Below are 27,504 nucleotides of genomic sequence, written 5' to 3' on the forward strand. Positions count from 1 at the left end.
CCCAAGACCCTAGACTGCACCCTGATTCCTGCGTCCTAACAACACCTTTATAATGTTGAACAAATTACTTAGAATGAGTTATCATAAAATCATGCTAATACATAAGGAACTGCACCAAGTCTGGCAAGAAAGATTCTCTTTAATAACAAAATAAACTCCAAACAGCTACAAAATCATACGACAAGAAGGGCATCATGTTGTTTACATGGAGAGTGAGTGGGTTAACAGGGGAATAACATTGTGACAGAATGCAAAACAATTGACCATAATGATAAGAGCTCTCTCGTTTCGACTGCGCAGGCGGCGGGCGCTGCTCAGTCTCACAGCTCCATGGGCTCGTCCGGCCTCTCGGCTGCAGGCTCCTCCTCGAGCTGAGCGACCTGGAGCACAAATACAAACAAGCATATAGGGTGTCCAAGAGCCAGGATATCTATTACTGAGATCTAAAAGCTGGTAGCGGCTCCCATTCCTCTCAAGGGAAAACAATTCTTATAATGGCTGAGCTGATGCACGTACCCTCCTCTGAGGCCTCTCCTCCAGCCCCTCCAGGAAGGAGGCCACGTCGTTGTCGTCGTAGATGGTGAACTCCATGTCCTTGCCGACAATCCCCACAGAAACGTTCTGAAAGAGCAGACAATTTAGTTACACCTTTCTCAGCAATTCAAGATTCAATAGAGAACTTTGGCTTCATTTTTGTGTTATTACTGGCACAAATTGCAAAGCAATTTTCAAACTTCAGGATTTCAGCGATGGAGTTTTAGTTAATAACAAGTAGAGAGAGCGGAGGGAGGGAAGGGGGGAAGGATTGACGGTTTTAGGTTGCTTTTAACAAGCCTGCCCTTAATTTTACCTTTGTGGTGAGATCTTGCTCTGCAGGTAAGGTTTCTCTTAGACCACGGAGGCCATGTTGGACCAAGTCATTCAGATTGCCTTCAGGAAAAAGCAACAACATTCAAAACACAATTCAAGTAACCAACAAGAACCATATAAGGAAGAGGATTAAATAAATGCGCACAGTCCATAAAGGTGTCCATGTGTCTCTCCAGGTAGGTACGCGCAGACTGGGAGCGAGCCCCTATGGACATGGCCTTGCAATCAAAGTAGTTGGCAGAAGGGCAAGACTGGAAAATGTGTGGCCCCATATCCTAAAATAGAGACAGCAAATGTTACTGACGACATTTCCTCTTCTGGTCATTTATACATGCAGAAAACTTAAACAGACGATGCATCTTACATCATATCCTCCAATGAGCAGCCCCACACCATATGGCCTTCTTCCATACCTCTGTGTTGGAATCTGGGTTTCTGAGAACAAGTCAAGGTAATTTGTCTAATCTGGAGCGTGTGAAGGCATAAAACATTTCCAAACTACTTGATAAACAAGTTATTGATAGGTTATTGATGAATCACATACTGTATACAACTAGAACTGGTGCTCAGAGAGCACAGACCTCCGCCCATGCATTTTATGTCTCTGCGCGCGCACATGCGTGCAAACTAGGGTTGAAAATTGTAGGCACGTTCCTGAATCGATGATTGGTAATGTTAACGATCAATAAATTGATTAATTGCAATTAAAATACCAAAAGTTTTTTTTTTCTTAATCAACGCTTTACTTTACGGACTGGTTTATTTGTTTCTGCCTGCAGCGCATCACAGCTCCTCGCAAACACTGAGACGAGGAGGAGAGCCAATTTATCAGAGTAAACGATCTTCAAGTGGTAGAGCATTGCTGTTGTCGCTGTGTTGTATGTGTACACGGCATCAAAATATTTGGAAGTAGCTTCCTGTCCTTTCGAAGTGGTCCTACACACTCTGGGCTCTCATCCGCATACCTCAGTCCAAACCCCGTGTCTCTAGCGCCCTCACACAGGGAGTTGGCTTCATTCTAAGTTTTGTTTTCAATCGTGGACCATAGTACACCCCACCACCGAGTTTCAAGAAAATTGGTCAGGTCGTTTTTGCGTAATCCTGGTCCAAAACATGAATGGAGGTGAATGGCCGGCCGTGATTGGGCAGCCCGTGGATTTTGATCCGTGATTCGGATCCGCTCCAAAATCGAATGACTTCCAAGTTGGACCATACTACACCCCTCCACCGAGTTCCGAGAAAATTGGTCTGGTAGTAATCTTGCTAAAAGATAAACAAGCGCACACACCCCACTGAAAACATTACCTCTCACCCTGCCACGCCATCGCTGGGGTGGAGGTAAAAAGCAACAACAAAAAAAAACATGATGGTGTTTACAAAAACCACACCACACTTTTTCCTGTCCCGTGGAGATCTTAAAAAAAGGATATTGCTCCCGATGAGAGACACCAGTCGGGACACAGGAAGGGGCCGGTCAAAGACGAACCTGGAGTCCAAGCACTCCTGACGCATGAAGTTACTGAGACAAAAGGACACGGCATTAACCCCCGTCAGAACTGTCTGCTGAGTAAATATGAAGCAACGCACAACAGATCTCGCCCTCACCAGAGAAGCCGTGCATCTGCAGTGAGACCAGCGATGGAGATACCAACATGGCTATCGACATGCAGAATTTTCTTCTGGTGAGCGGCCAGCTCTGACTGAGCTCTCTGTGGAGAAGTGATACAATCGGATTAGTACCTGACCCTTTTTAGGCCTGTGGTTGCAACTGTACTACAGTCCTAAACTGATACGATAGGCCCATACCTCTACTACTTCTAAGGTCTACATGTGAGTGGATAAGGGCTACATGTGAGTGGATAAGGGCTAGGTAGAATACCTTCAGAGCTACCAACACAGCATGACTGCGAGATTTCAGACCCACAGTGGCAGACCCTTGCTTCACTGCTTCCATAGCATACTCAATCTGATGTATACGCCCCTGAAACACAAGATTTTTTTGTCATTTAGCAAGATGACAACCTAGGAGGTACAGAAATGCTCACTCTGGACAATTGTGGCATGCATAATAAGCCAAGCTGGTATTAGTGCCACTGTAACAGACTCTTACCTGGGGACTCCACACTGTGACATCGTTGTCATATTGATTGCGGAACTAAAAGATGGAAAAGAGAAAAATGTATCACAAATAGTCGTGCTAGTTAGTTTCTTGAGGTTAGCATAGCACAGCAGAGGCTATACATTCAAGACAGTGGAGGATAGCGAGCGAAATGCTTACGCATTAGCTTGCTACTGTTGGCTAGCTCAGTTAGCTCATATAATCACAGCTAAGATACGCAATGAAAGAAAGCTTGATGGCTAGCTATCCCTACTGACTGCAGTGGTTAAAAAAGATTTAGATATGGTCTTTCTTTTGTTGGAATTAGCTACACGGAGAAGAGTTTTCCCTTACCATGGTTGAGCTCTTAACACCATCAACCGCTTTGCAGCATCTACAACGTCACATCCGCACTTTCCTCCCACGTGGGACCTGGCCACGCCTCTAATGTAGATTAAAAGCCATAGGATGGGTGTGAGAGGGCCACAATCAGGACAGCTACGGAGAGTGAACAAGTGTGCACACCTCGGGGAAGTTTGGTCCCCCGGATCCCCGGGTTTTCTATGTATATCCTGCACATCTCTTCTTTTTTGTATATATTGTATATTTGTATATATGGTTTTGTATATTTTGTGTTCTTACAATGTAATGTTCTGTAAATTTGCTTTAATCCTGATTATGCCTTTTTGTTTTCCTTGCTGTGGTGTTTACCCTAACCCTATATCTATCTATCTATCTATCTATCTATCTATCTATCTATCTATCTATCTATCTATCTATCTATCTATCTATCTATCTATCTATCTATCTATCTATCTATCTATCTAAGCTACACATAGCCTAGTTTGGATCATGGTTTGAATACGGAAACCATATTAGGCCTATATTACAATTTTAATATAATTTGTATTCTTTGTTTTTCACATCTGCAACTCAAGGCACTCGAATGGCCTTTTGTTTTGTTTTGTTTATTACTTAAATGTAAACGCTGATGGCATGAGTAGGGTGAGAGGACAGCACACATGATTCACGGATTCCAATTTTTATACACAATGTGGAATTACATGATACCATTTGCTTTGACTTGCAGACTCTCTGATGCCATTTAAATGTACAGAAAATATAGTTTAACAAATAATGAGAGAAAAAACATAATAATTTGACATATGTTGCTGTTTTGTAGCTGTATACCACGGACCACGGCTCGTTTCCAATATGCTACACTGCAGAGCGCGACGCGCGTGCCTAGTTGTTTAGTTTTTGTAGCAAATTGTCACATCTACTGTAGGCGGCGACACAGAGTCCCTTTTCTGTAAAAACAACAACATTTCACCCTGTCTTTCTTCTAGTCAAAATGCTTGGGCACGTTTGAGTGACCATGGAGTACCTTTGCCGATATGTAGTTGAACGTTAACACGGCGCGAATATTGGAATAAGGAAACTTTTGGAGAAATCTGGGAGCTACAGTTGAAGACATGGCTGTGCGCGAGGAAGGAGAGGTTTTGCACAGTAAAATCAGGCACCACGATGGGGCTGGCAATGCAAACAGCACAGAGAGCCTCAGGAACGGCTATGTGAAGAGCTGCGTCACCCCTTTAAAACAGGACCAGCAAAGGGGATTTTTATTCAACGTCTGTAGGTTTTGCAATGAGGACATTCTGAATTCCAAATTGTTTCGCATTTCTGCCCTTTATCTGGGCGCATTCGCAATTTTGGCAACGGCGTTGCTTATTTCCAGGAGCTTGCAAAGTGACTTCAGCTTTTGGTATTTGCGGACTTTTCTGTCGGGTTTCACTCAATGCATCAGCCCCCTGTTTAGCATAGGCTGTGCATTTTTCTTTTTAACATTTTATTTAAGGAGGAAAAAGAGGGAAAGTAATACATGCTGGCTCGTGTCCCTGCCAGCATCATGTTACCTAGGGGACTTTTTGGTGTTGCGGTTTTTGCAGTGGGGAGAAGATCAGCACCAGATGCAAATGGTGGGCAGGTTGTTATTTGTGCTGGGTTGTGTGGGTCTTCTAACATTGATCCCCACTTTGAAACTCAAACACAGTGTCCTCATCCTGGTTTTTGCTAGTGTTGTGTGGTTGGTGTCCTTCACCAGCCTGAACTGTTTGACTCCCCTGCTAAGACCCTTCTTTGCGTGCTTTGCGGGGGTCTCCGGCTCGCTCTTGGCGCTCTGTTTTGACCATTATTATCCGTCGAAGGACGCACCGAATAGGATCCCCAGTGCCGAGGAGAAAGTCCCTGTCATCCGACCCAGGAGACGGTCCAGTTGCGTTTCTTTGGGGGAGACGTCGACCAGCTATTATGGCAGTTGTAAAATGCCTCGCAGACCTTCGTTACCTTGCATATCCAGAGAACAGGTAGGTCCTGGCACAGCTGCTCATTATTGCCGTCAGTTGCAAAAGTACTACTCAGTGAACACACGTGCGCCAAGAAACACAACCTCGAACATCAAGCGCGGGGGAATCGACAATGCCACACAATCCATTCAAATGCTACACGTCACTAAAACCACGACTCCTGTAGGTGAACTATTTGCCATGGCCCCCACTGCTAGTCTAGAAATAAACTCGTCTACTTTGTCACAGGGGCAGACTGACAGCTGGTGACAACCTGGCTTTATTAAGTCACACCAAATCAATTTAAGTAATACAATGTAATAATTTATTCATAGATTGTTGTATCTTACTCAGGTGCAGGCCGGCGTGGTAATATCACTTCTTAGGCCTAGGCCTTTTCGAGATGCTGCAGCAAGTGCTACTTTTTTGAACATTTTACCATGGCCAAGACATTTGAACAACTACTAGACTTAAGTTTCTGCAAACTAAAACCTATCATACTCAAAGCTGTAGAGTGCTCACTATGAAATCTAACCATCTGTAAGGCAGTATAATTGAGTGTGACCAAAACAAAATTGTAATTTATCTGATATTTCCAGTTACACTGTTTAATTATTTTACATTTAGTTAAAATAATAAAATTCTGTTGAAAACCTAAACTACCGACAAACAGCATCACTAGTCTAGATGTGTAATTCATCAGCATATTTTATCATCTGTGATTATTGATGTAGGCTAGTGCACTTTGTTGTGACCTTAGAATTATTTGGTTCTATCAGGATATTATTTATTTATTTATTAATTATTAGTTTTTACTTTTTGTCAAAATGGAATTAGTGAACATACACTTGATTATTGGATGTTTGTGTACAGTATGTCCATGTGCTGTTATTTCTTAAAAAAGGATCAATTTATATGTTTGATCAAAGATTTGATGTTCAATATTTTCCCTCCATAAAACCATATAGCCTAATTCTAAGGTCACAATTTCTTAACACGTGGATTATAAGTAGTTAGATGAATAAACCTAACCATTCATTAACTAGGTTTAACTGTAAAATAAGGCCATGCTGTGTTACTCTTGAGGTCATCAACCTTAATAGATAGGAGAAACCGCATTAATCAATTATTAATAACACGGATAAAATATATGGGAGACGAGACGATCGTTGGCTTCAAGTTAGCTTCAAGTCTATTTATTTATGAGAAATATTCATCCTTGTAGAATTCAAATCGTTAATTATTGTGGATTTTAATAGAATTGGTTCATAGTCACACTTCAGTATAGAATGATGTTGTTGTTGATAATAACTAACACCTTGTGTGGATAGAAAGCCCAAAGACTCTCTCGTGCTGTCTGGGTCTGCCCGGTCAGGGGCTGGTTAGGACCAGGTATTGATCAGTGAAAGGAAGAGGTCACTGCCTGTTGTCCAACGATGTTGACTTAATAGGTGTGGACAAGTGCACCAGCATCACCCAAAACTGTGTCCCTGCTTCACCCAGGTGAAGGACCATGTTTGAGCATTGCAGTCAAAGACTCAGGCTGTGCTGGCTAGTATATACTTTATGATTCACTGTCCACAGTCCAGTCTTGTATGCAACTTTCTTTGCCAAGCTGTTTGTGAAATGACCCAGCTGACAATTGGCCAAAGGAGACAGACCGTGCAGAGCAGAGAAGAAGGCTTGATTGTACACACTGCGCTTGATGGCCAGGAACCCTCATAAGGAACCCTCATAAGGAACCCTCATAAGTAGTAGTCTTAGTCTTAGTAGGTACTTTATTGATCTCCAAGGGGAAATTGCACTGTTACTGCAACAAAAGACAACAAAGTAACACAATCCACAATAGATATATATACACAAAAGATACAATACAGAAATCCAAATATGAGTTCAAATAAACAAGTGTATAACAGTAGATGGTTCCTTAGCAAGTATTATCACTGCCCAGTTGTAAGCTTAGTTTAATATATATATATATATATATATAAGATATATATATAAGGCCAGAAGGAACAAAAATGGAGGCAGGTATACAGTATATGGACGTGTCTCAGTTACAGTATCAGTCTATCGTCTTGTTCTGAAACCACAACAAATGCTGTTCCATGAACTTCGATCAATGATTTTTTTGGGTCATTTATATTATACACATTGATATTATATACTGTCATTGTATAATGACAGTAATAACAACCTTATTTAGCTTACATGTATGATGGCACATCAGCCATAGTCATCAGCCTGATTAATATATATATATATATATATATATATATATATATATATATATATATATATATATATATCCCAAATTGACAGCATTACCTTTTACAGCAAAAGATAAGTCCAAAGGCTTTCTCACGTGTGGCATCATGGCCTTTCCATCCGATCAGCAGCACTGCTAACAGACAAGCCCCTCTCCACCCCACGTCTCCTCTGAGTCACAGCTTCCCCAGCTCCCACTGGTCCTGTGTCGTCATAGTCATCATCACCGTCAGTCCAGCTGCTACTTCCCTTCAACCAAGAATGGTAGTGGATGCTGAGAGTAGAAGGCGTGAGCCCCGGCCAGTCACTGTCTGTTTGGAGGACTGAGTAGCAGTGGCCAATGTCATTTTGTGGTGGGAAAAAACAGGAGACTCAAAACCAAACTGGATTGTTGTTAAAACATTCAAATCACTGTCAGAAAATGTAATGTAGGCTTAACTATCAAGCTCACACTGTGATACAGTTGTGAGGCGACTGGCGTTTTGCAGCCTACTTGAATCAGGACTTGATTCATAAATGTATCTTAAAGGAGTACAACTCCTACAACGTCATGTTTGCTGTGTTATACAGATGATAATGTTGTTAGGCATGAGTGAAGAAATCGCACACTGAATATGCTCCCATAAACATTTATTCCCAGGTCAGTAGTGATGTTTCAGGTGCAAGCCCTTCTTCAGACAAGAAATGGCATTGTACATGAGAATGGAAGCCTGCAATGAATATGTTATGAGCATGCTACATTATCTAGTGTAATCAGTTTTCATGTTAAACATTTTGACTCAGGCTGTACCCAACTCTGAATTTTGTGAGTCATTCAGATTCGCCTGTTCAAACCAGAGATTCGACGATTCGTTCCTCCTTTTTCCCCCCACTACATTCGGGTTGGGCAATTTTACGATAGTCTCCTCAACTGCACAGTCAACAAGGAAATGTTTTGGCTGTCACTAAAGCATTTTCGTGGATGCTAGAGCTCCATCTGTCAATGGGAGATTTTTTTTTTTTCAGCTGACATCTTAGTTAGTACAAGAAGATTGATCTAGGAAAGCAGTTTTGTGTTGTGATATTCTGTGGGAAATGCAGGTGATTGCTGGCGCACAGTAGGCCAGGCTAGATGCATGGCAGAGGGCAGAGGGGATCCCTGCCTTCCCTCCGATATATCAGTCTTAAGTCTTTTACTGCACAACAAATAGCTATGGTAATAGCCTAGGACTAAAGCAAATTATTGGCCTGTCCTATATAAATCACAAGGCAGGTGAGTGGTCTTAGCCCACCAGCGCATCTTGACTGTGGAGCAAAAAAAATGACTGCTCGACAGTCGAGCTTCGACTTCAAGAATCTCAGTTGACTTAAAGCAATACATTGCGATATTTGGACCTTTACAAACATGTCTGGTGCTAATTCTCCAATTAGATTTACTAAAAGTAAGCTGAATCGTCCAAACAGTCTACTCTGAAAAATAATACATTGACATTTATTACCTTTTAAAACTCGCGCCCCCGGGACGCAGCATTCAGTCGAAGTGCGCATGCGCAACGTTGTGCTTAAACAACACAGTAGTAGCTAACTATTCCGGCGTCTATGGATATCATGAGTTTTTAAGATCAATGATATCATGACGGAGGTGAGAAAACCGAAGCGAAACATCATGGAGGAAGCCAGAAAAAGAAAAAGACAATCTGATAACTTTACGACAGTATGACAGTGCACTTACTCACAGAGCCTGTGGGGGCGCATTTCCGAGAAAACCGGAGAAAACGCTATGTATTGCTTTAAGGGTCTCCGATTGATGATTCGACTAGTCGACTTTCAGGCGGCGGCCCTAATTTTCACACACTTTTTCATACCTGCAGTGATAAAGGCCATGTCGACCATAATAGCAGGAAATTACCAAGAATTGTGGCACTGATAGGAGACATAAGAGAGACTTTTGAAAGAAAGTCACTCATGGTTAATCTGCCATGTGTTTTCGTCTCACACATCTACACAATACACTGCCTGGATTTTCGTCCCCTCCTTTTGTCCTTTTGCAAGATTACCAGCAAGTTGCAAATGTGTCGGCTTCATCTTGCGCACATGAGGAAGTTTGTCAGCGGCTATGGCGTTGTGCAGCTGGGCGGATGAGGGTCAGGATCGGTGACACTCGCAGGCTGTTGTTATCGCAGGTGTTTGGCATTTCAACGCATGACTACTTCTTGTGCTCCCTGAGAGGGACATCACAGCACTACAGGCTCCAGAAACACTCCACACCCCCCCCCCCCCTCGTTCCGGTGCCCTCACACCCAAACACAACAAGCAGTGAGAAGCTCTTAGTTTATTTGTGCTCTCACAGTAGGCTGATCCTACTTGTCCTGGTGGCTTTGATGCTAGGTTTTATAAATAATGCCTTATTTTCAATAGTAGTATTCCTCTTATTACTGTACAATTGAATATCAGACTGGAATATCAGAGTGATAGACTAAATAGGCTCGATATGCTGTCACCAGTGAGCGATCAACACATGGGGACAATAACATTTATGTGAGGGTCAATGGAACGTTTGTGTTTACTAGAAAACTGTCCACAAAGTTGGCAAAACAGTAGGCAGCCACCCTGTATCTCTGGTCTGCTGGTACATACAGAAACTAGTGCAGAGGCATGATGACAAGCCCTCTGTGTCTGAACACATCTGTTTGTCGTTGGAGAGATCCTTCAATGTGTCAGACAGACAGGGAGGGAATGCCCTACATGGATGCTGCTGCCATTTTAGAACTCTCAGCGTATAAATAATGTATTAAGTGTTGGCTAGACTCCCGATTCGCAGAGAAGAATGGGAGGGATACATGTTTTGGTCACTTTTTAGGTATTTGTGTGATTAAAAATGAAGCATCAATGGGTATCAACATAACCACCTGGGAAGAGAGACTCATGAGAGGCATAGTATTATCTCAGAGTAGGCAAGGCGAGGGTTGAGTTGAGGCTTAGAGAGCATAGGAACTGTCCTGTGTTGCTTTTTTATTTTAATAAATCAATTGCATTACAGGCTAATGCTTTGCAGCCAATGTTTTCATAATAGAACAAATTCTGAAACACCTTTCGGTGTCATCTGTGTTTTTGATACTCTGCTTCATTGATAGTCTTCATTATTAAGGTCTCAGTCACTGGCGCCAGCGTGACTCACTGTTCATTGGTATTTTCGACAGCTCTCCTCTTTTAGCCGTACTCATATTGTCCGTAGTAACAGATGAGGAAAAGCAGGGTTGAGAGCTGCCTGGTCTGCTCTCTCATCCTGTTGCATCTACAGCAGCGCTAGAGTCTGTCTCCAAACACCCATGAGTAGGCATCCCTGCTTTACACTCTCTTTGTCCATCATCCCTGCTTTACACTCTCTTTGTCCATCATCCCTGCTTTACACTCTCTTTGTCCATCATCCCTGCTTTACACTCTCTTTGTCCATCATCCCTGCTTTACACTCTGTCTGTCATTCTGTCTTTTCCTGTCAGGCAAATCCCCAAAGTTTTTCTTATCTTTTCCTACTTTTTATATCCGGAATTTAACTGCAATGGCTTGTTTGATATGCAGTTAATTCAGGCTTTTTGATATGTTTTTGTCATTGTTAATAACTCTATTGGCCAAAAAACTAAACAAAAAAATCAAATAATGATGTTCCTCTATGTCATTCCTGAACCATAGGCGAAATACTAAACTGCTCTGGACAGAACCATTATTATCCGGCCAACATCATGGTCCTGTTTCCACATCTTACTTCATGACCAGGTCCTCAACCCAGTTCAGGTCCAGATTATGGCGGATGGGGGGGGGGGGGGGGACATTGATTTAGTTGCAAATCAAGATTCTTGTGTGTGAATTTTTAAATCGCCATGCTGCCTCAAAATCGATTTTGGAAATAAATAAATAAATAAAATCATAATTTTATTTGAGGTGGAAAAAAGTTAGCCACACATAATTTCATGATTTTCTTCTGGCAAGCAAGACGCTTCACGTAATAGCTATAGGTTAGGTGGCTGTCAGCTTGTAGCAACACATTTGTGCAGTTTGTTTGCAGTTTAAGGGGCTATACTGTACATTTGACAGTAATAGGGCACATTGTTATTTTCCATATTTGATAGCTTCCCTGTGGAGTCCATGTTAAGAATTAGGCCTGAAATAAAACCTAGCAAAGATAGAAATAAGATTCAAAATTAAGTTAATGTTAAGAACTTGTTCATGTTAATCTGAAATAAAACTTGGAAAGCTCTGGGTGAATTTGACTGTTGTATTTGAAGGTATGAATCAACTGTTTTCCATGGTCCAGTGTAAAAAATAAAAGTAATATCGAATCACAGTACTTAAAGAATTGCAATACCCACAAAAATCGCAATATATATACCGAATCGGCACCTACGTATCGGGATGGGGGATTGTATTGAATCGGGAGGGCCAATTACTGTCCCTAGTCCAGATGTAGAAACCACTGTTTCTACGTGAACCCAATTATCAGTGTGCAGAGCGTGAGGGTAGCATGACATCTGACGAGGTTCTGCGTGTGAGTGTGGGGCGTTCTCTCACTGCAGGGCCTCAGTAGTGGGGAACCCATATCCCAGTGGTAGGGTGTTCTTGACGGCCCTCTCTTTTGTGTAGAGTGAGTGTTCCCCGGGGGAGGGGGGAGGGAGGGAGGCAGGCGAGGGTAAATAATGCTCTTAACTAACCCCTGTACACATGAGGACACAGCAGCAGGCTGCAGAGAAAGGGAGGGAGGGAGGGAGAGAGGAGGGAGGTGGAAAAGCAGCGCCTCCGCTGTCACGTTCTCTTGCTGTAAAGCCATGTGGAATGATATAACATTGACGTCACTACCTGCTGACGTATCACAGTGTGACTGCAAAGAAAAAAAAAAGGCAAGTTTTACTAATCGCCCTGTAGAATTGAGTGACTGCCTCTCTAGCAGTGATGAGAAGGTGAGACACTGCCGAGGATGAGAGGGTGTTTGAGGGGAAAACGGCGCTTTCAAATATTTTATAGGTCTGTCTGAGTTGGTCAAATAAATAACGATACTACAATTTGTAAATGTTTACAAGATATCTATTTTTAATGCAATTTCTCATATTGAATTTTTTTTTTTAGCACACAGATGACCATGAATTGAATTAGAGGTACTGTGGATTGTTGATAGCTGATGTATTCTGTTCAGTTCGGCTGATTGGATAACTGTGAGGGTGTTAACAAACACGTGTTTTAATTCAGCATATTGGACTGACTGTCCATGGATAACGTGATAGTGCGGAGCTAATGGTGTGAGACTGTGTCTGATGGCGTATTAAAGAGATGGCTTTTAGGCTTGATCTGCATTTTGTGCAGAGGCTTTTTCACACAGTATTGCTATTGGTTTACAGAAAATATGATTAATTTGCATGACTACAATTTTTATAGGGTTAGAGTTATGGTTGACGTCACTGACAATATTTCCAGTGTGTTTTTGATAGGATTTTAGATACTTCACAAAAGCACTCTCTGTCGTCTGTGTTTAAGCTGACAGACAGATTGTTCCCCAGCTAATGTATGTGTGTGTCATCACCTGTGTAGCTCGTCCAGTGCTCATCCATGTTGGGTCGAGGGTTGAGGGACTTCAAGAATCAGTTTGAGGAAAACAGCTCATGAAAAAGTGATGTTCTTGAAAAAGTGGGACTAGATTTCAAACACTACTAGGCATAGGTCTATTCTTTTGTAACTAGGCAGCATGATGTTGAATTATCTTCTTATTTACCAAATTCACCCCTAGCAGCACATATTTGTACTGGCAGAGATGATATGGCTCCAGTGTTTTTATTTTATATATATATATATATTTATTTTTTTTACAAAAGGGAAACTTTCAAATCTGTGATGCGAAACATTTGACTAAGGATGTGAGTCACTCCCCCTGCCTTGAACAAGTTAACGCATGAGCAGTAATCAAATTAGACCTTAAATTAGGGCCACGGCAGCATGCTGGCCCTCCCACATCACCCATGCTGAGGGTTCTGCTCAGCCCAGCAGCACAGCGGGCCCGGCCCATAGCTGGACCGGACTACACGCTAACTAATTGGTGGTGGATGAGGTCACTTACCCTATTACAATGTAAACAAATAAAAAGAAGACATCATTTAAACCCATATTATTACTATTAGGACTACTGTTCATAAAATTAGGCTATTACTAACATCTACCGTAGCTTTTAATATTTAACAACCTTTAACAATAGACATAGGAAATGATCCTTAATTTATCACAGCCTAGGTGTGAGTGGTTCCTACTGTAGTTCCCTGATGTGTTGATGCAAAATTATGAAAGCCCTCGATTCTCAAATTGACATGAAAAAGATGGAAATCATACTTAGTGACATTTTTGTCATTGTTTTCATGTGTTGATGGTGCCACAGCAGTAGTGTATCCATATTTGCTTTGCATTGTTTATAAATTCTGTCATTTCCCGCCCAGGGATCAATAAAGTACTACCTACCTATGTAATTAATGTAGACCACTTGTTGCCCCAGTCTTGCTGTAATATCTTCTGCCTGAGTGTTTATTTTCTAACTTATTCCTCAAGTGACCAGTGTCATATTTAGTAGTTCTGGTATAATAAGGCCAATAATACAATAACACCAATTACACCCTCGGTGAGCTTCTTGTCTTTGAAATCGAGGGTTTAACATGTTTTTGAATGATTTTTCAAGATGCCCACCCACATCCATTTTATGACCAAAACGGTGGTAGAGCAATTATCAACTTTCTCGAAAATGCTAGCTTTGTCAACGTTTTGATCTGAATCAATGTATATGATCACAAGTAACCCTAAAACACGGCTAAACATGCATTTTCCCTTTACTATTCCTTTAAGCTGCCTACACATGATAAGAAATGTGCTCTTTGCTCGATGCAAGGTAGGGCGTAGAGCATAGTGATGCAGCAGAGCGCCGGGGAGTAAACAGTACAGTACTCAATCAAAGCTTTATTTGTATAGCGCATTTCATACCCAGAGGCAACATAATACGCTTTACAGAGAACAAGGTACTACTACTTGTCAGTCAGTCGTCACTAGAAAATGTTTTTTAAAAATCTGGAAAAACTGTTTGCTGTGCAACACATCAACTCAAATTGAAACGGCAGCAAACTAGTTATGCTATGCTATGCTAGCCAGCTAGTTCCCAAATAAATATAGAGTGTGTCAGTGAGGTTCCACCACATTAGAATCGCATGTTAATTTCCCATAGGCTTAAAAAAAATCCTTATATTTTGAGAATTCAGTCATGAACCCAGCTAATAATTCATCAGACGAATTGTGATCAGAAGTCCTTATGATAGAAGCCAAAAGTCCATATGATATCAACCTTGTTGAAAATCACGTTTAATTCGCGGTAGCATTTAGAAATACTACACTACCCACAATCCTCAAGCGGTGTTGTTACCATAAAGATGTGTACACTGTCGACGGTTGGGCGCAGGCTACTGAGTGACTGACGTTTTTCATTCATTCTTGATCTAATAACGTTAACAAGGGTTCTAGCTTATATTAGCTGCTTATCCTATGCAGCTCTGGCAACTCACGGAATAGCTTAACATTAGGTATGTGAATGTACCTGCATCAAAAATTAATATTATTAAAATGAGTAATGCCTTATCCATGTGATCCACCACTTCCTCGCCGACGCCTTCTCGGGGAATGGGTCGAACCGGTGGCAATGATGGTCATCCAAGTGGTGAACGCAGTTAGGAATGAAGCATGGCATCACCATGTTTCTGACGGCTAACGCATTAGCTAGCAAACCCTACACACAATATACACACAACACAAACTAGAACACAAATATTAACAATATTAACACTTAACATTGACAAAGATTACATTTATGAAGAAGCAAGTTGGAATTCTGAAGCAAGTTTGAAACCGTTTGAGTGAGAGACGAGTATCATTCGCAATGGTTTTTGTGATGCGTAGTTTTATTCACTCTTACAATAGGCTAATTATGTACACAGTCTTGTACCATAACCTTTTTTTAATCCCCCCCCCCCAAAAAAGTGCTCCAAATACATGTTTAAAGGTCACGATGAATTATTAGCTGGGTTCATGGCTCAATTCTTGAAATATAAGGATTTTTTTTTTAAAGTCTATGGGAATTAACAATGCGATGCTGATGTGGTGGAACTCCCCCTTTATGAAGCGAATTAGTCGTACTGAAATGAAAAAAGCATTCTTTCCCATTTTGGTTCACATAATTGGTCATAGTGTTCACCTATTCAACAATGTATGCCCAAAAAATTACAAAATTCTACTTTTGTTGTAATCTTATATCAGAGTATATAATTCCTTACTTCCTGAACAACGGTAGGTCACGTGCAATTACAACAACAGGTACCTTTGATTTTAGGCCAATAATCTCACGACATCCACCCGTCAATCAACGCTATCCTTCTATCGAATCTGTCTAAAGTTCTTAAAACCCGTCCACTTGTCAATGTTCCAATCAAATTCCTCTAAACATTATGTCCCACCCTCATAGCTTGTTTGCGTGGGAAATACGTCAAATTACGTAAGTTAGATGATCTCAAACGTACGTTTCTGTGCGACTTTAAATATCCCTGGTGTTACCCACAGGTTACAGTGTCAACGCTGCACTGGCTGCAGTGGGGTTGTTGAATGAAAGGGTTAATGTGAGCGAGCGAGCCTGGCTGACTGCAGAGTGAAACAGGATGCAGCGACTGCATTGTCAGCCTACTGGTGTGAGTGCAAACAGATGAGGAAATGCTGGAGCGGGTACTCCAAAACTCCAGGTTGCCCTGGAAACGGTTTGCGTCACGATCACCAGCAATTAGCTTGCAGCTCTTAAGTTTTCATGATAGGTCTACCAGGACTGAGCACAGTGGCCCACAGTGACGCTGTCAACCAAAGCACTGTAAACTATATCATCCATAGTCTTTCATCTTTTTCACATTTTTATTTGTTTTTCTTTTTGATGTTCAAAAAATAATTTAATTGATAATGTTGGCTTACATGCATGCATATATATATATATATATATATATATATATTATTTATATTATTTATATTATATATAAAAAGTAGAAAAGCTGATAAAAAATGTATTTTGTTTATATAACAGCTGTCCTGCTTGTTTGTATTTTTCTCCTTGTCTGAACCACTTAGTGCTCTGAGGATGTTTGCAGTACAAATGAGATGGTCCAGTCAAATCCTGTCACATTTTCTTCTAATGAGCCTTGATGTGATGGTCATCTCTTATCTGACCCCATATGTCCTGCTGTGTGTGTTTGTGTGTGTGTGTTATGGTATAGGGACATTGAATGAGTTCCTGGTTGGTGACGAGGGGCTGTTAATGGTCATATTTGAGCTAGATAAGAGGCTTTGGACTAGGCCTACTAAACTCTATTTACGGATGAGAGAGAGAGAGAGAGAGTATTCAGAGAAATACAAAATATAGAACCCTCCTCCCCATGCTGATACACGTGCACACTCACACACAAAACAAACACACTCTCACACATAGACAAAACACTCAAACACAACTCACAAACACACACACACACACACACACACAGACAAAACACTCAAACACAACTCACAAACACACACACACACACACACACAGACAAAACACTCAAACACAACTCACACACCCACACACCCACACAGCCAAAACACAAACACAATACACACACACCAAAACACACACATACACAAAAACTAAACACACAAACATAGAATACAGAACACACACACAAAGTAAGCTACAGTCTATAACCCACCCAATCAGCATCTCTTATTGGTTTCAAGAGGAGCTGTGTTTTTTCTGCATGGCTCATCTCGAAAGCTTGATTGCACCATAAGGTTTCCAACAGTTCAAACATTTCAGGTCGCTTAGTAGCTTTTAAGTCCCGGAGGAGGTTGTTGAACCTTGTGTTTGTTCAGCCCAGTGACTGTGTAAGACGGGAGGGAGGGCAGCGGGGGGAGGGCAGGGGGGGGGGGGGGGGTGCTGGAGTGAGACCAGACTGCTGCTGTGACGTAGGCAGAGGCTGGTGGTCGAGGCCAGAGACGCTGGGTTGAGCGCCGGATGGCTGCAAGGGAGAGCTTGAGTCAGAGGACTTGTTTCTTTGTCTAATAGTCTTGATGTGGAAGGTCTCTAATGACCGGCCATTGTAGATGGATTTTGTGCTCTTCAAATCCAACAGGACTACGCACATAATTCTCCCCATAATCTGTATATTCTTAGCTTCAGTAAGGCTGTTTAGGTAGGACCCTGACAGGATAGAAGTAGTTGAAACTGTAGGTTTGGCTTGAATATTGTTTTGATTGTTAACTTTTTTGTGTTCTTTTAATTTGTTAATTAATCAAATCAAATGCCATAGGCTAGAGGGGAACTGAAGGGTTCATTGTTCTGATGAAACTTTAGTTCCTTAAAGGTTCCCCGTTTCGTTCTCTCTCTCTCTCTCCCCTTCTCTCTCTCTCTCTCTCTCTATATATATATATATCTCTCTATCTCTCTCTATCTCTGTCTCTCACCCGCTCTCTCTCCCTCTCTCTCTCTCTCTCTCTCTCCCCTTCTCTCTATCTCTATATATATATATATATCTCTCTCTATCTCTCTCTATCTCTGTCTCTCACCCGCTCTCTCTCTCCCTCTCTCTCTCTCTCTCTCTCTCTCTCTCTCTCTCTCTCTCCCTCTATTGAAAACAGTGTCAGCACTGCCGCTTTTACACCAAAAGGCTGTTGCTAGGTGACGGTTGACGTCAGTGGCAGCTTGTGTGTTTAGCAGCTGAGGGCAGACCTCGCTGAAAAGGGCAAAACTATGAAGCTCTATCAGTCACCGCCATGAAAACTTAAACTTCGGTGACAGATGGACTCTCTAAACAATTGTGGTCATGTTATGCAGTCCTTTTACAACAATGTGTCGTCAGGAAAGAATGACATAGTTTAGATTTGAGGAAACTACCGCCTCCCTAACCCCCCCCTTCTCTCTTCTGTCTCCCTGCTCCCTCGCTCTCTCCTTTCACTCACTCTAACCCCCCCCTTCCTCTCTCTCTCTCTCTCTCTCTCTCTCACACACACACACACACACCGACTCAGACACAGAGTCTCAAATACCAGTCCAGGTCCCCCCCCACTGTTTTTCACAGCCCATGACGTAAGTGAGACTTTGTGGAGAGGGGGAAGAAATCAATCAGGGGTGTCTGAGGACGGTCTCTCCAGCGTGGTATCTCCCTCTCGGCGTGCTCTGGTGTGGTATCCCCCCCGTCCATCCCACCAAGGTCGCTTTGGAGCCATTGCCATTGTTTAGTAGTGTAATCCATTCTTGGGAACCTGTCTCTTTCTCTCTCTTTCTTTCTCTCTTTCTCTCTCTTTCTTTCTCTCTTTCTCTCTCTTTCTCTCTCTCTTTCTCTCTCAGTGACTAGTTCTAATAGTCAAACCGCGTCCAGCACGGTGTATAGGTTTTGTGAATTGAAAAAAGTGTTTTAGAAAAATTATCTAAAAATGTTCTATGCTATTCAGTAGCTCTCGCTATTGCCTCCATGTTAGCTTCTGCCGGGCCGATTCTATTCAACACGTCTTAACATTCGCACGTGACAGCGTGCCAAACCATTTGCTCGCGCATTTTAAAATGTTCAAGGTGCTGTTTTATTTCAACTTAGTTCATGGCGGTGGTCCACCTGCGTGCTTTCCTGACGACTCCCTCAGCGTGCTGGAGTACGTCGGTATTCTCCTTCTGCGTCTGAGAGAACGTTGAGAGGCGGCCCTGCGGATGATTTAGCAGCCCCTGTCGGAGACGGTTAGCTCCAGGGGCCCCCGGGGGCCTCAGCTCGGCCCTGGGATTCCTCAACCTCTGTCTCTAAATCACCCCGGCCGTCTGAGCAGTGTCACCCTCGCAGCCCCGCCCCTTCAGAAGTATGTCAACACTCGCCAAAAGAATGAGCGGGAGGAAGAAAAGAACGATGAAGACGTCAGAAGCTGAGAAGCCACAACGGCGGCTTTCCGTGCGCCTGCCTGCGCTTACGTCTGTGCATGCTTGTGTGTGAGAAGCTCCTCCTAGCTCCGCCTGTGGAAGTGCGTTTGGCTGTGTGTGTGTGTGTGTTGGTGTGTGTGTGTCCACGTATGTGTGTGTGTGTGTCCGCGTGTGTGTGTCCGCGTGTGTGTATGTGCATATGTGTGTGTGTCCGTGTGTGTGATTGCGTGTGTGTGCATGTGTGTGGGTGTTATTTTGAGTTCAGAATGATGTGTGCTGGCGTTCAGAGATAAGCAGCCATGGGGGCGGGGTGGGAGAGGTGGGGCAGAGAGAGGGGCAGCCGCCGCCCTTCCATGGTCTCTGCTGGCACTACGGGGCACGACACCGTTCATAATCGTAAAAACATATTCAGGTGATTGCATTACAAAATGTGCTTTTCTTAGTCTAGGTATCGAAAAAGGTATCGTTTTGGTATCGGTATCGAACTCAAGGTATCGAAAAAGGTATCGTATCGAAAAATTTTGAACAATACCTAGCCCTAGTAGTTCCTGGTCAAAATACTCAGTTACCTCTCTACGCTTGTCCTTGTCTGACACAGCGGAACCAAACATGCAAACCCCACCCACCAAACATGCAAATCCCGCCCACCAAACATGCAAACCCCGCCCACCCGACAGTCTGGGGCGGAGCCAGACTCAAGCAAACGCTGAGGTAATTGAAAGGAATTCAAAATAGTATTTCGGTAACCCAGGTCTGCAACTAGTAGAATGGCCCGCCCTAACTGTCAGGGTGCCTTTTGAGTAGCCAGCCAGACGCATCCCAGAGATGAGAGGCAGAGAGGCGATGGAGAGACCAGACAGGAGGATGGAGAGACTATACAGGTTCCAGGAATAAGCAGGTCATCTGGTTAGTTATGGTGTTGCATTGACAGGAATTTTACACATTGATGAATTCACATTTTTGTGGCGTGGCCTAACAGCTTGTGTTTTATACCATCCACAAGCAGGGATATCCCACCTGATTCCGTCATGGGCCGGTGTGTGTGTGTGTGTGTGTGTGTGTGTGTGTGTGTGTGTGAGCAGAGTCTCCGCTCTGCGTGGTTCTTCTCGTAGTTGACACCGTGCTCCTGTGTGTGAAAGCTGTCTGCTGTGTCATGTTGCTCCTGCAGAGTGTGGAATGAAAGCAGCAGCTGCTGGCGTGGTGTTTGTGTGTGTGTGTGTGTGTGTGTGTGTGTGTGTCTGCAAAGCCTTATCTGCGCTGTCTCTCTGTCGGGATCAGCAGACTCATGCCACAGATATACCCCACTGAAGGCCCTCCACAGACCCCTGGGTACCCTGGCACTTGACCAGAGTGCTGTAGGGAGAGAGAGCCCCCCCCCCCCCCATCACCCTCCAAGACAAATGCCACTGTTGGTCCCGGACAGACAGCCTTGTGATACGCAGATAGGCCGCCTAAGCCTGGTTGTTTTCACATGTTGGCCCTGGTAGTATGAAAATGTCTCGTATTCTAAAAGCTTGGGGTCAGTTTTCTGAATTAAGGTTTTCAGAATTTCAGTTACAGTGTGTTTTGGTGTGTTTTAGTATTGGCATCTAGGTTTGCCTTCCTAGTAAAGGACTTTGATAAGAGTGAGTGATAAGAGTGTGGAGCAGTCCGCCAAGCCAGCATCTCAGACAGACAGACAGGCAGGCAGACAGACAGACACAGACAGGCAAACAGACAGACAGACACACAGACAGGCAAACAGATAGACAGACATAGACAGGCAAACAGACAGACAGACAGACAGACAGACAGGCAGACAGACAGACACAGACAGGCAAACAGACAGACGGACAGACAGACAGACAGGCAGACAGACACAGACAGGCAGACAGACACAGACAGACAGGCAAACAGACAGACAGGCAGACAGACAGACGGACACAGACAGACAGACACAGACAGGCAAACAGACAGACAGACAGACCGAGACAGTGAGATGTTGGTGCTCTTCTCTGGCGGTGTTAATGGACGCCACATGTGTCCTCTCAGTCTGGAGAAAGAGAAGACGAGGAGGGGAGTTCAGGTGATGACAAAACCAGAGTTAGAAGATACTCTCTACTATACCAGAGTTAGAAGATACTCTCTACTATACCAGAGTTAGAAGATGCTCTCTACTATACCAGAGTTAAAAGATACTCTCTACTTAAACCAGAGTTAGAAGATACTCTCTACTATACCAGAGTTAGAAGATTCTCTCTACTTAAACCAGAGTAAGAAGATACTCTCTACTATACCAGAGTTAGAAGATACTCTCTACTATACCAGAGTTAGAAGATGCTCTCTACTATACCAGAGTTAGAAGATACTCTCTACTATACCAGAGTTAGAAGATACTCTCTACTAAACAAGAGTTAGAAGATACTTCTACTTAAACCAGAGTTAGAAGATACTCTCTATTATACCAGAGTTAGAAGATACTCTCTACTTAAACCAGAGTTAGAAGATACTCTCTACTATACCAGAGTTAGAAGATACTCTCTACTAAACAAGAGTTAGAAGATACTCTCTACTATACAAGAGTTAGAAGATACTCTCTACTATACCAGAGTTAGAAGATACTCTCTACTAAACAAGAGTTAGAAGATACTTCTACTTAAACCAGAGTTAGAAGATACTCTCTACTATACCAGAGTTAGAAGATACTCTCTAATTAAACCAGTTAGAAGATACTCTCTACTATACCAGATTTAGAAGATACTCTGTACTATACCAGAGTTAGAAGATACTCTCTACTATACCAGAGTTAGAAGATACTCTCTACTTAAACCAGAGTTAGAAGATACACTCTTCTTAAACCAGAGTTAGAAGATACTCTCTACTATACCAGAGTTAGAAGATGCTCTCTACTATACCAGAGTTAGAAGATACTCTCTACTATACCACAGTTAGAAGATACTCTCTACTATACCAGAGTTAGAAGATACTCTCTACTAAACAAGAGTTAGAAGATACTTCTACTTAAACCAGAGTTAGAAGATACTCTCTACTATACCAGAGTTAGAAGATACTCTCTACTTAAACCAGTTAGAAGATACTCTCTATTATACCAGAGTTAGAAGATACTCTCTACTTAAACCAGAGTTAGAAGATACTCTCTACTATACCAGAGTTAGAAGATACTCTCTACTATACCAGAGTTAGAAGATACTCTCTACTAAACAAGAGTTAGAAGATACTCTCTACTATACAAGAGTTAGAAGATACTCTCTACTATACCAGAGTTAGAAGATACTCTCTACTAAACAAGAGTTAGAAGATACTTCTACTTAAACCAGAGTTAGAAGATACTCTCTACTATACCAGAGTTAGAAGATACTCTCTACTTAAACCAGTTAGAAGATACTCTCTACTATACCAGATTTAGAAGATACTCTGTACTATACCAGAGTTAGAAGATACTCTCTACTATACCAGAGTTAGAAGATACTCTCTACTTAAACCAGAGTTAGAAGATACACTCTTCTTAAACCAGAGTTAGAAGATACTCTCTACTATACCAGAGTTAGAAGATACTCTCTACTATACCAGAGTTAGAAGATACTCTCTACTATACCATTTCATTTCATAATAAATCTGACTCTTCCCTCCTATCCCTTCAGAACGACGTACAGCTGATTTGACTATTGTTGTTCAGCGACAGTGCAGTAACAGCACTCTTATCAAGACTGTACAATCTGTTATAGCAAGTTATGGTGAAAATGTGGCTGCAGAGATAGGCTGACCTTTCTCATTCTTTCCCACGTTAAAGTGTGTGTGTGTGTGTGTGTGTACACGTGCGCGTACATGTGTCTGTCTTTCTGTGTTCGTTTGTGCTACCGTTCTTTTCTATGTATCACAAGCTGTGACGGTTAAAAGACTGGCATTGGCCGTGTCCAGCTGTGCTGGGTGAAGCTGCTCCCGCTTAGTCGCTGTGTGAGCGAGTGAGACCAACCCGTTCGCCGTCGCACGTTCCAGCTGGTTCCTGTGTTCACACACCGCCGTGTGTGTGACACAGGAGACTGAGGACTGGGCCGGACTGGGCCTGACTGGGCCTGGTGCTGCTCTCACACTTGGATGGAGGCTGGAGGCTGATCTCCTTACCGGGCCTCCAGCCCTCTGCTCACTCTCAGACTGGTCTCTCCCGGCTCAGGCTGCTTCTGACATTAGTCATGGAATCTCCGCTTACCTTCACATTCCTGTATCTCCACCCAAGGTATTCCCCCCGACATCCTCACCTAGGGGAAGACATCGTTTTTTTGTTTTATGCCTACATCATTCAATATTCATTGTGTGTGCCTGTGTGTGTGTGTGTGTGTGTGTGTGTTACAGCAGGGGTTCTCAACCTTTTGTAACTTAAGGCCCACTTTTGATTGCTAAAAATATTCCGAGGACCACATTTCCAAATACATGAGAAAAAAAACTGGTGGTTCATCACTTTTTGCATCCGAGGGCAAGGGAAAGTTTGCATCCCAGGGAATGTTTGCTAGCGGGCTACGTTAGCTAAACACATTCGGATGTGATTGGAGCTGTGATATTCAAAGGTAACTGGTCATTGAAATTATGCATTTTAACTTGAATTGTTTTATTTATATGTGAATTCTTGAGTACATTTAGATATAAAAAAATAACTAGCTTTGTAAATTAACAAACTTTATTGTCTTTTTTTCTAACCATTTGGCAGTAGGCTACCACTGCCTCCGCGGCCCACTAGGTGGCGCTCTGCGGACCACTATTTGAGGATTGCTGTGTGGCAGTACTGTATGTGTCAGAGGGCATTCTAAGGTCACATCTGTCATTACAAACAGTGTATTTGCAGTAATCAAGTCCTGCCCCCACCCACCCCAACACCCAAACTTGGACTGTGTTTGTGCTATTTGTGTCCTTTTGTTCGTTTTATATATTATGAAGACATGACACACACTGCGGTGCTTGCTGAATAGGATTGCAGGTTTCAAATGGCTGTACCACAGTATCGACCAACAGGGCAGACATCCGCTTTGACATTCTGCTTTTGAAAAGAGCCCCAGAGTCCTATGTTTTGAGCATTCTGTGATGAAGGACACATAATATGTTATATTTGAGCTGCTGGTACTCCGGGTGCTATGCCTCCAGTAAGCCTGCATGATAGCCACGGTAGCCTTTTGTGTTTGTGGCTGCTGGTATTCCCGCTAGAGGCCGAGAGGGAAGTGTGTCGACCCGTGAGGCTTCCAGACTGCCGGAGAGCGTGGGATCGTGGGGTCTCACGCCGAGCAGGAAATGACATCGCCACACATTTATTTTTCTGGCTGACTGGATGTGAGCGATTGTGTATCTACCCCATTCCCAGACCTGGGCACTTTTAGCTGTCGTGACGATGGCTGGTTTCAGAGGGAGAGTCCTTTTTATTTAGCCAGTGATGTTGTCCATGGGGGAACACCAAATACAATGTGCCTATATTAAGCGTAAACCAAACTAGTGGTGCTGTTTGATTATTTGTGTTCCCTCTCTCTCTCTCTCTCTCTCTCTCTCTATCTTTCTCTCTCTCTATCTCTCTCTCTCTCTCTCTCTCTCTCTCTATCTATCTCTCTCTCTCGCTCTCTATTTATTCAATTTCAATTAAAGTAAATTTGCTTTATGACAAATTTGTACATTTGCGGCAAAGAAAAGCTTTTTAGATATATAGCCATGTATGTGAAAACCAAGCCAGGTCAAGCCTGGCTTATGTGTGTTGGCTGGCTTGTTTCTGTGCGGGACTGGTAGGACGGTAATGTTTGATAAATGAGGATAGGTCTTGTCACCTGGACACATCAGTTCCAATGCTTCCAATGCTAATCCAGCACAATAAGAGCGGGATAGCCAGTTAGCTCATGGGCTCACAACAACTAGCAGCAGCTTCCATAACATTAATGGTAGCGGTCAGTGGCTAAAGAAGTTACACTGATGATAACATAAAGTCATCCCCACCAGGAACCCCGGTCTCCTGGGTGGGAGTCCAATGCTCTCACCACTACTCTACTTGTGCAGTGGAGATCGGCGAGTGGGTTTTGGTGTCCTTCTTCCAGTCCCTAGAGTGGGTTGGGGTTAGAATATGGGTTGGGGTTGGGACAGGATCTGATCTATAAGGCAAGGGGTAAAGGTTGGAGTGAAAGGATGAACATGTGGAGGTTTGGGGTATAGTCCCATAAAGTCATCCCCAACGGGTCTTCAACCCCAGTCTCCAGGGTGGGAGTCCAATGCTCTCACCACTACTCTACTTGTGCAGTGTAGATCGGCGGGTTGATTTTGGTGTGCTGGGACTACTGCCTCTTGTGGTGCCAACAGAGAAATGCAGGCCAACATTGTCTGCAGTAACGGAGGGGAGGGAGGGAGGGAGTGATAACCGGACGGACGCTATACTAGGTGCGCTGGCACTGTAAGTCACGCACAAAAAAGCATCAATACATTAAGCTAATTTCTCCATCACCACCTAAAGCTGTGCCAGTCAACAGTCAGTCTAATCACTGAAAACCACATAGGCGTAGAGCGACTGGTGCATCACATCTTATACAAAAATTAATTACTATAGGATTTGAAGTGTCCTACTCCTATTGTAATGAGGACTGTCTGTCTATAATGCAGTAGCGTACCGTGGGGTCTTGCACAGGGTCTTCTCCGACATTGTTATTACTTCCAATGCCCCCAAACCCCCCCCCTGCACACCCCGTACACACACGCCGATAGGGAGAGAAACTACGCATGTAGGGGTCAGTGGAGTCTTTTGGTTTTGATGTTCTGGGACTACTGCCTCTTGTGGTAGCAGCAATGGAATTGCAGGTCAACAACAGGACGCAAGACGCACGGACAAAAAAGATTCCCTCTCTTTGGTGTGTCGGCTTACAGCCAACACACAAAAAAACACAATAGAATTAACAATAAGGCGTACCAAACAGTAACTAACAGTAAAAAAAATCTGTAACAAAAAAAATTCAATGCAGCGATATGGAGCTGAACATGAAGCAGCGATATGAGGCTGAACATCAAAGGTAACCAGGGAAACACGCCATAGCCACATTTGAACTATGTGTCATTGATTATGTCAGTGAAAATACGATGTAAGCGTGTTGGGGGTGGTTTGCACAGAAACACTTATATCAACATAAAAATTGAATCTGGCGATTTTGTATTCAATTAGTAAGTTGTAGAGCATCTCTTGACCTACTCACACAAGCGGTTTTAACCCCATGTGGCCACCGGGGGCGCTACAGCGATTGATTGCGTTTTTGCCACTTTTAAGCACGTTGGTGGCACTAGAGTGTTCAAGGTCTTAACATAACATTTGGTGACAGGAGTCATGGGACTATCCCCAATAAATCTGCCCAATTTGGTTTTGATACATCTAAATTTTCGATCTGAGATATGACCTCACTTACTTTTGGCGGCTTTTCCAGTTTCGATTGGCTGTCACGGGCGAACACTTTCGAAAATCAAAAATCCATCTGATAACTTTTGTGAGTATTAGTCTGAAGACTTATGTGTGCCAATTTTGGTGAAGATTGGAGAAAAATCCTAGGAGGAGATACATTTTAAGTGTGTTTCATAAAATTGAAAACGGCAGACAATTCAATATGCCGGAAAATAACCCTAATTCAGCTTAAGCCAAGGAATCCAACGGGACCTCATTTTTGAAAATCAGGCTCACAGGTCAAAAGTTGGGCACACAAACGAACCTCCAACTTTGATACGTTGGTGGCGCTAGTGTTCGAGGTGTCGACATGAGACTTGGTGACGAGGGTCACTGTCCCGAGTGTGCCAATTTTCAAAACTTTTGACCCTGCAGTTCTATGGGCTGCCATATACTTCTATTGCAGAAGACGAAAGCCTACATTTACAATACAGTGCCCACTAATAAATCAGTATAATATATGAACAGTCTCTCTCTCTCTCTCTCTCTCTCTCTCTCTCTCTCTCTCTCTCTCTCTTTA

General features: G+C 42.9%; 2 protein-coding genes across 2 annotated transcripts in view; one reads left to right on the top strand and one right to left on the bottom strand.

Moving 5' to 3' along the window:
* Positions 1-130: 130 nt before the first annotated feature.
* On the bottom strand, positions 131-3,349 carry LOC311307997 (proteasome subunit alpha type-1). The gene is made up of 10 exons (XM_084436905.1): positions 3,323-3,349; positions 2,981-3,025; positions 2,750-2,851; positions 2,476-2,579; positions 2,300-2,389; positions 1,235-1,304; positions 1,016-1,145; positions 851-930; positions 517-621; positions 131-380 (listed from the first exon to the last, which is right to left on the bottom strand). The coding sequence occupies exons 1-10, from the start codon at positions 3,323-3,325 to the stop codon at positions 321-323; spliced, it is 789 nt and encodes a 262-aa protein (XP_084293031.1). The 5' UTR covers positions 3,326-3,349; the 3' UTR covers positions 131-320.
* Positions 3,350-4,356: 1,007 nt separating this feature from the next.
* Positions 4,357-27,504, top strand: part of pde3b (phosphodiesterase 3B) — a 50,679-nt gene continuing 27,531 nt past the window's right edge. The window contains exon 1 of the mRNA XM_084436621.1: positions 4,357-5,334. Coding sequence (XP_084292747.1) covers positions 4,444-5,334 — 891 coding nt within the window. The 5' untranslated portion in view covers positions 4,357-4,443. The remainder of the gene's footprint in view (positions 5,335-27,504) is intronic.

The sequence above is a fragment of the Borostomias antarcticus genome (genome assembly GCF_949987555.1).
Source record: "Borostomias antarcticus genome assembly, chromosome: 4".
NCBI lineage: Eukaryota > Metazoa > Chordata > Actinopteri > Stomiiformes > Stomiidae > Borostomias > Borostomias antarcticus.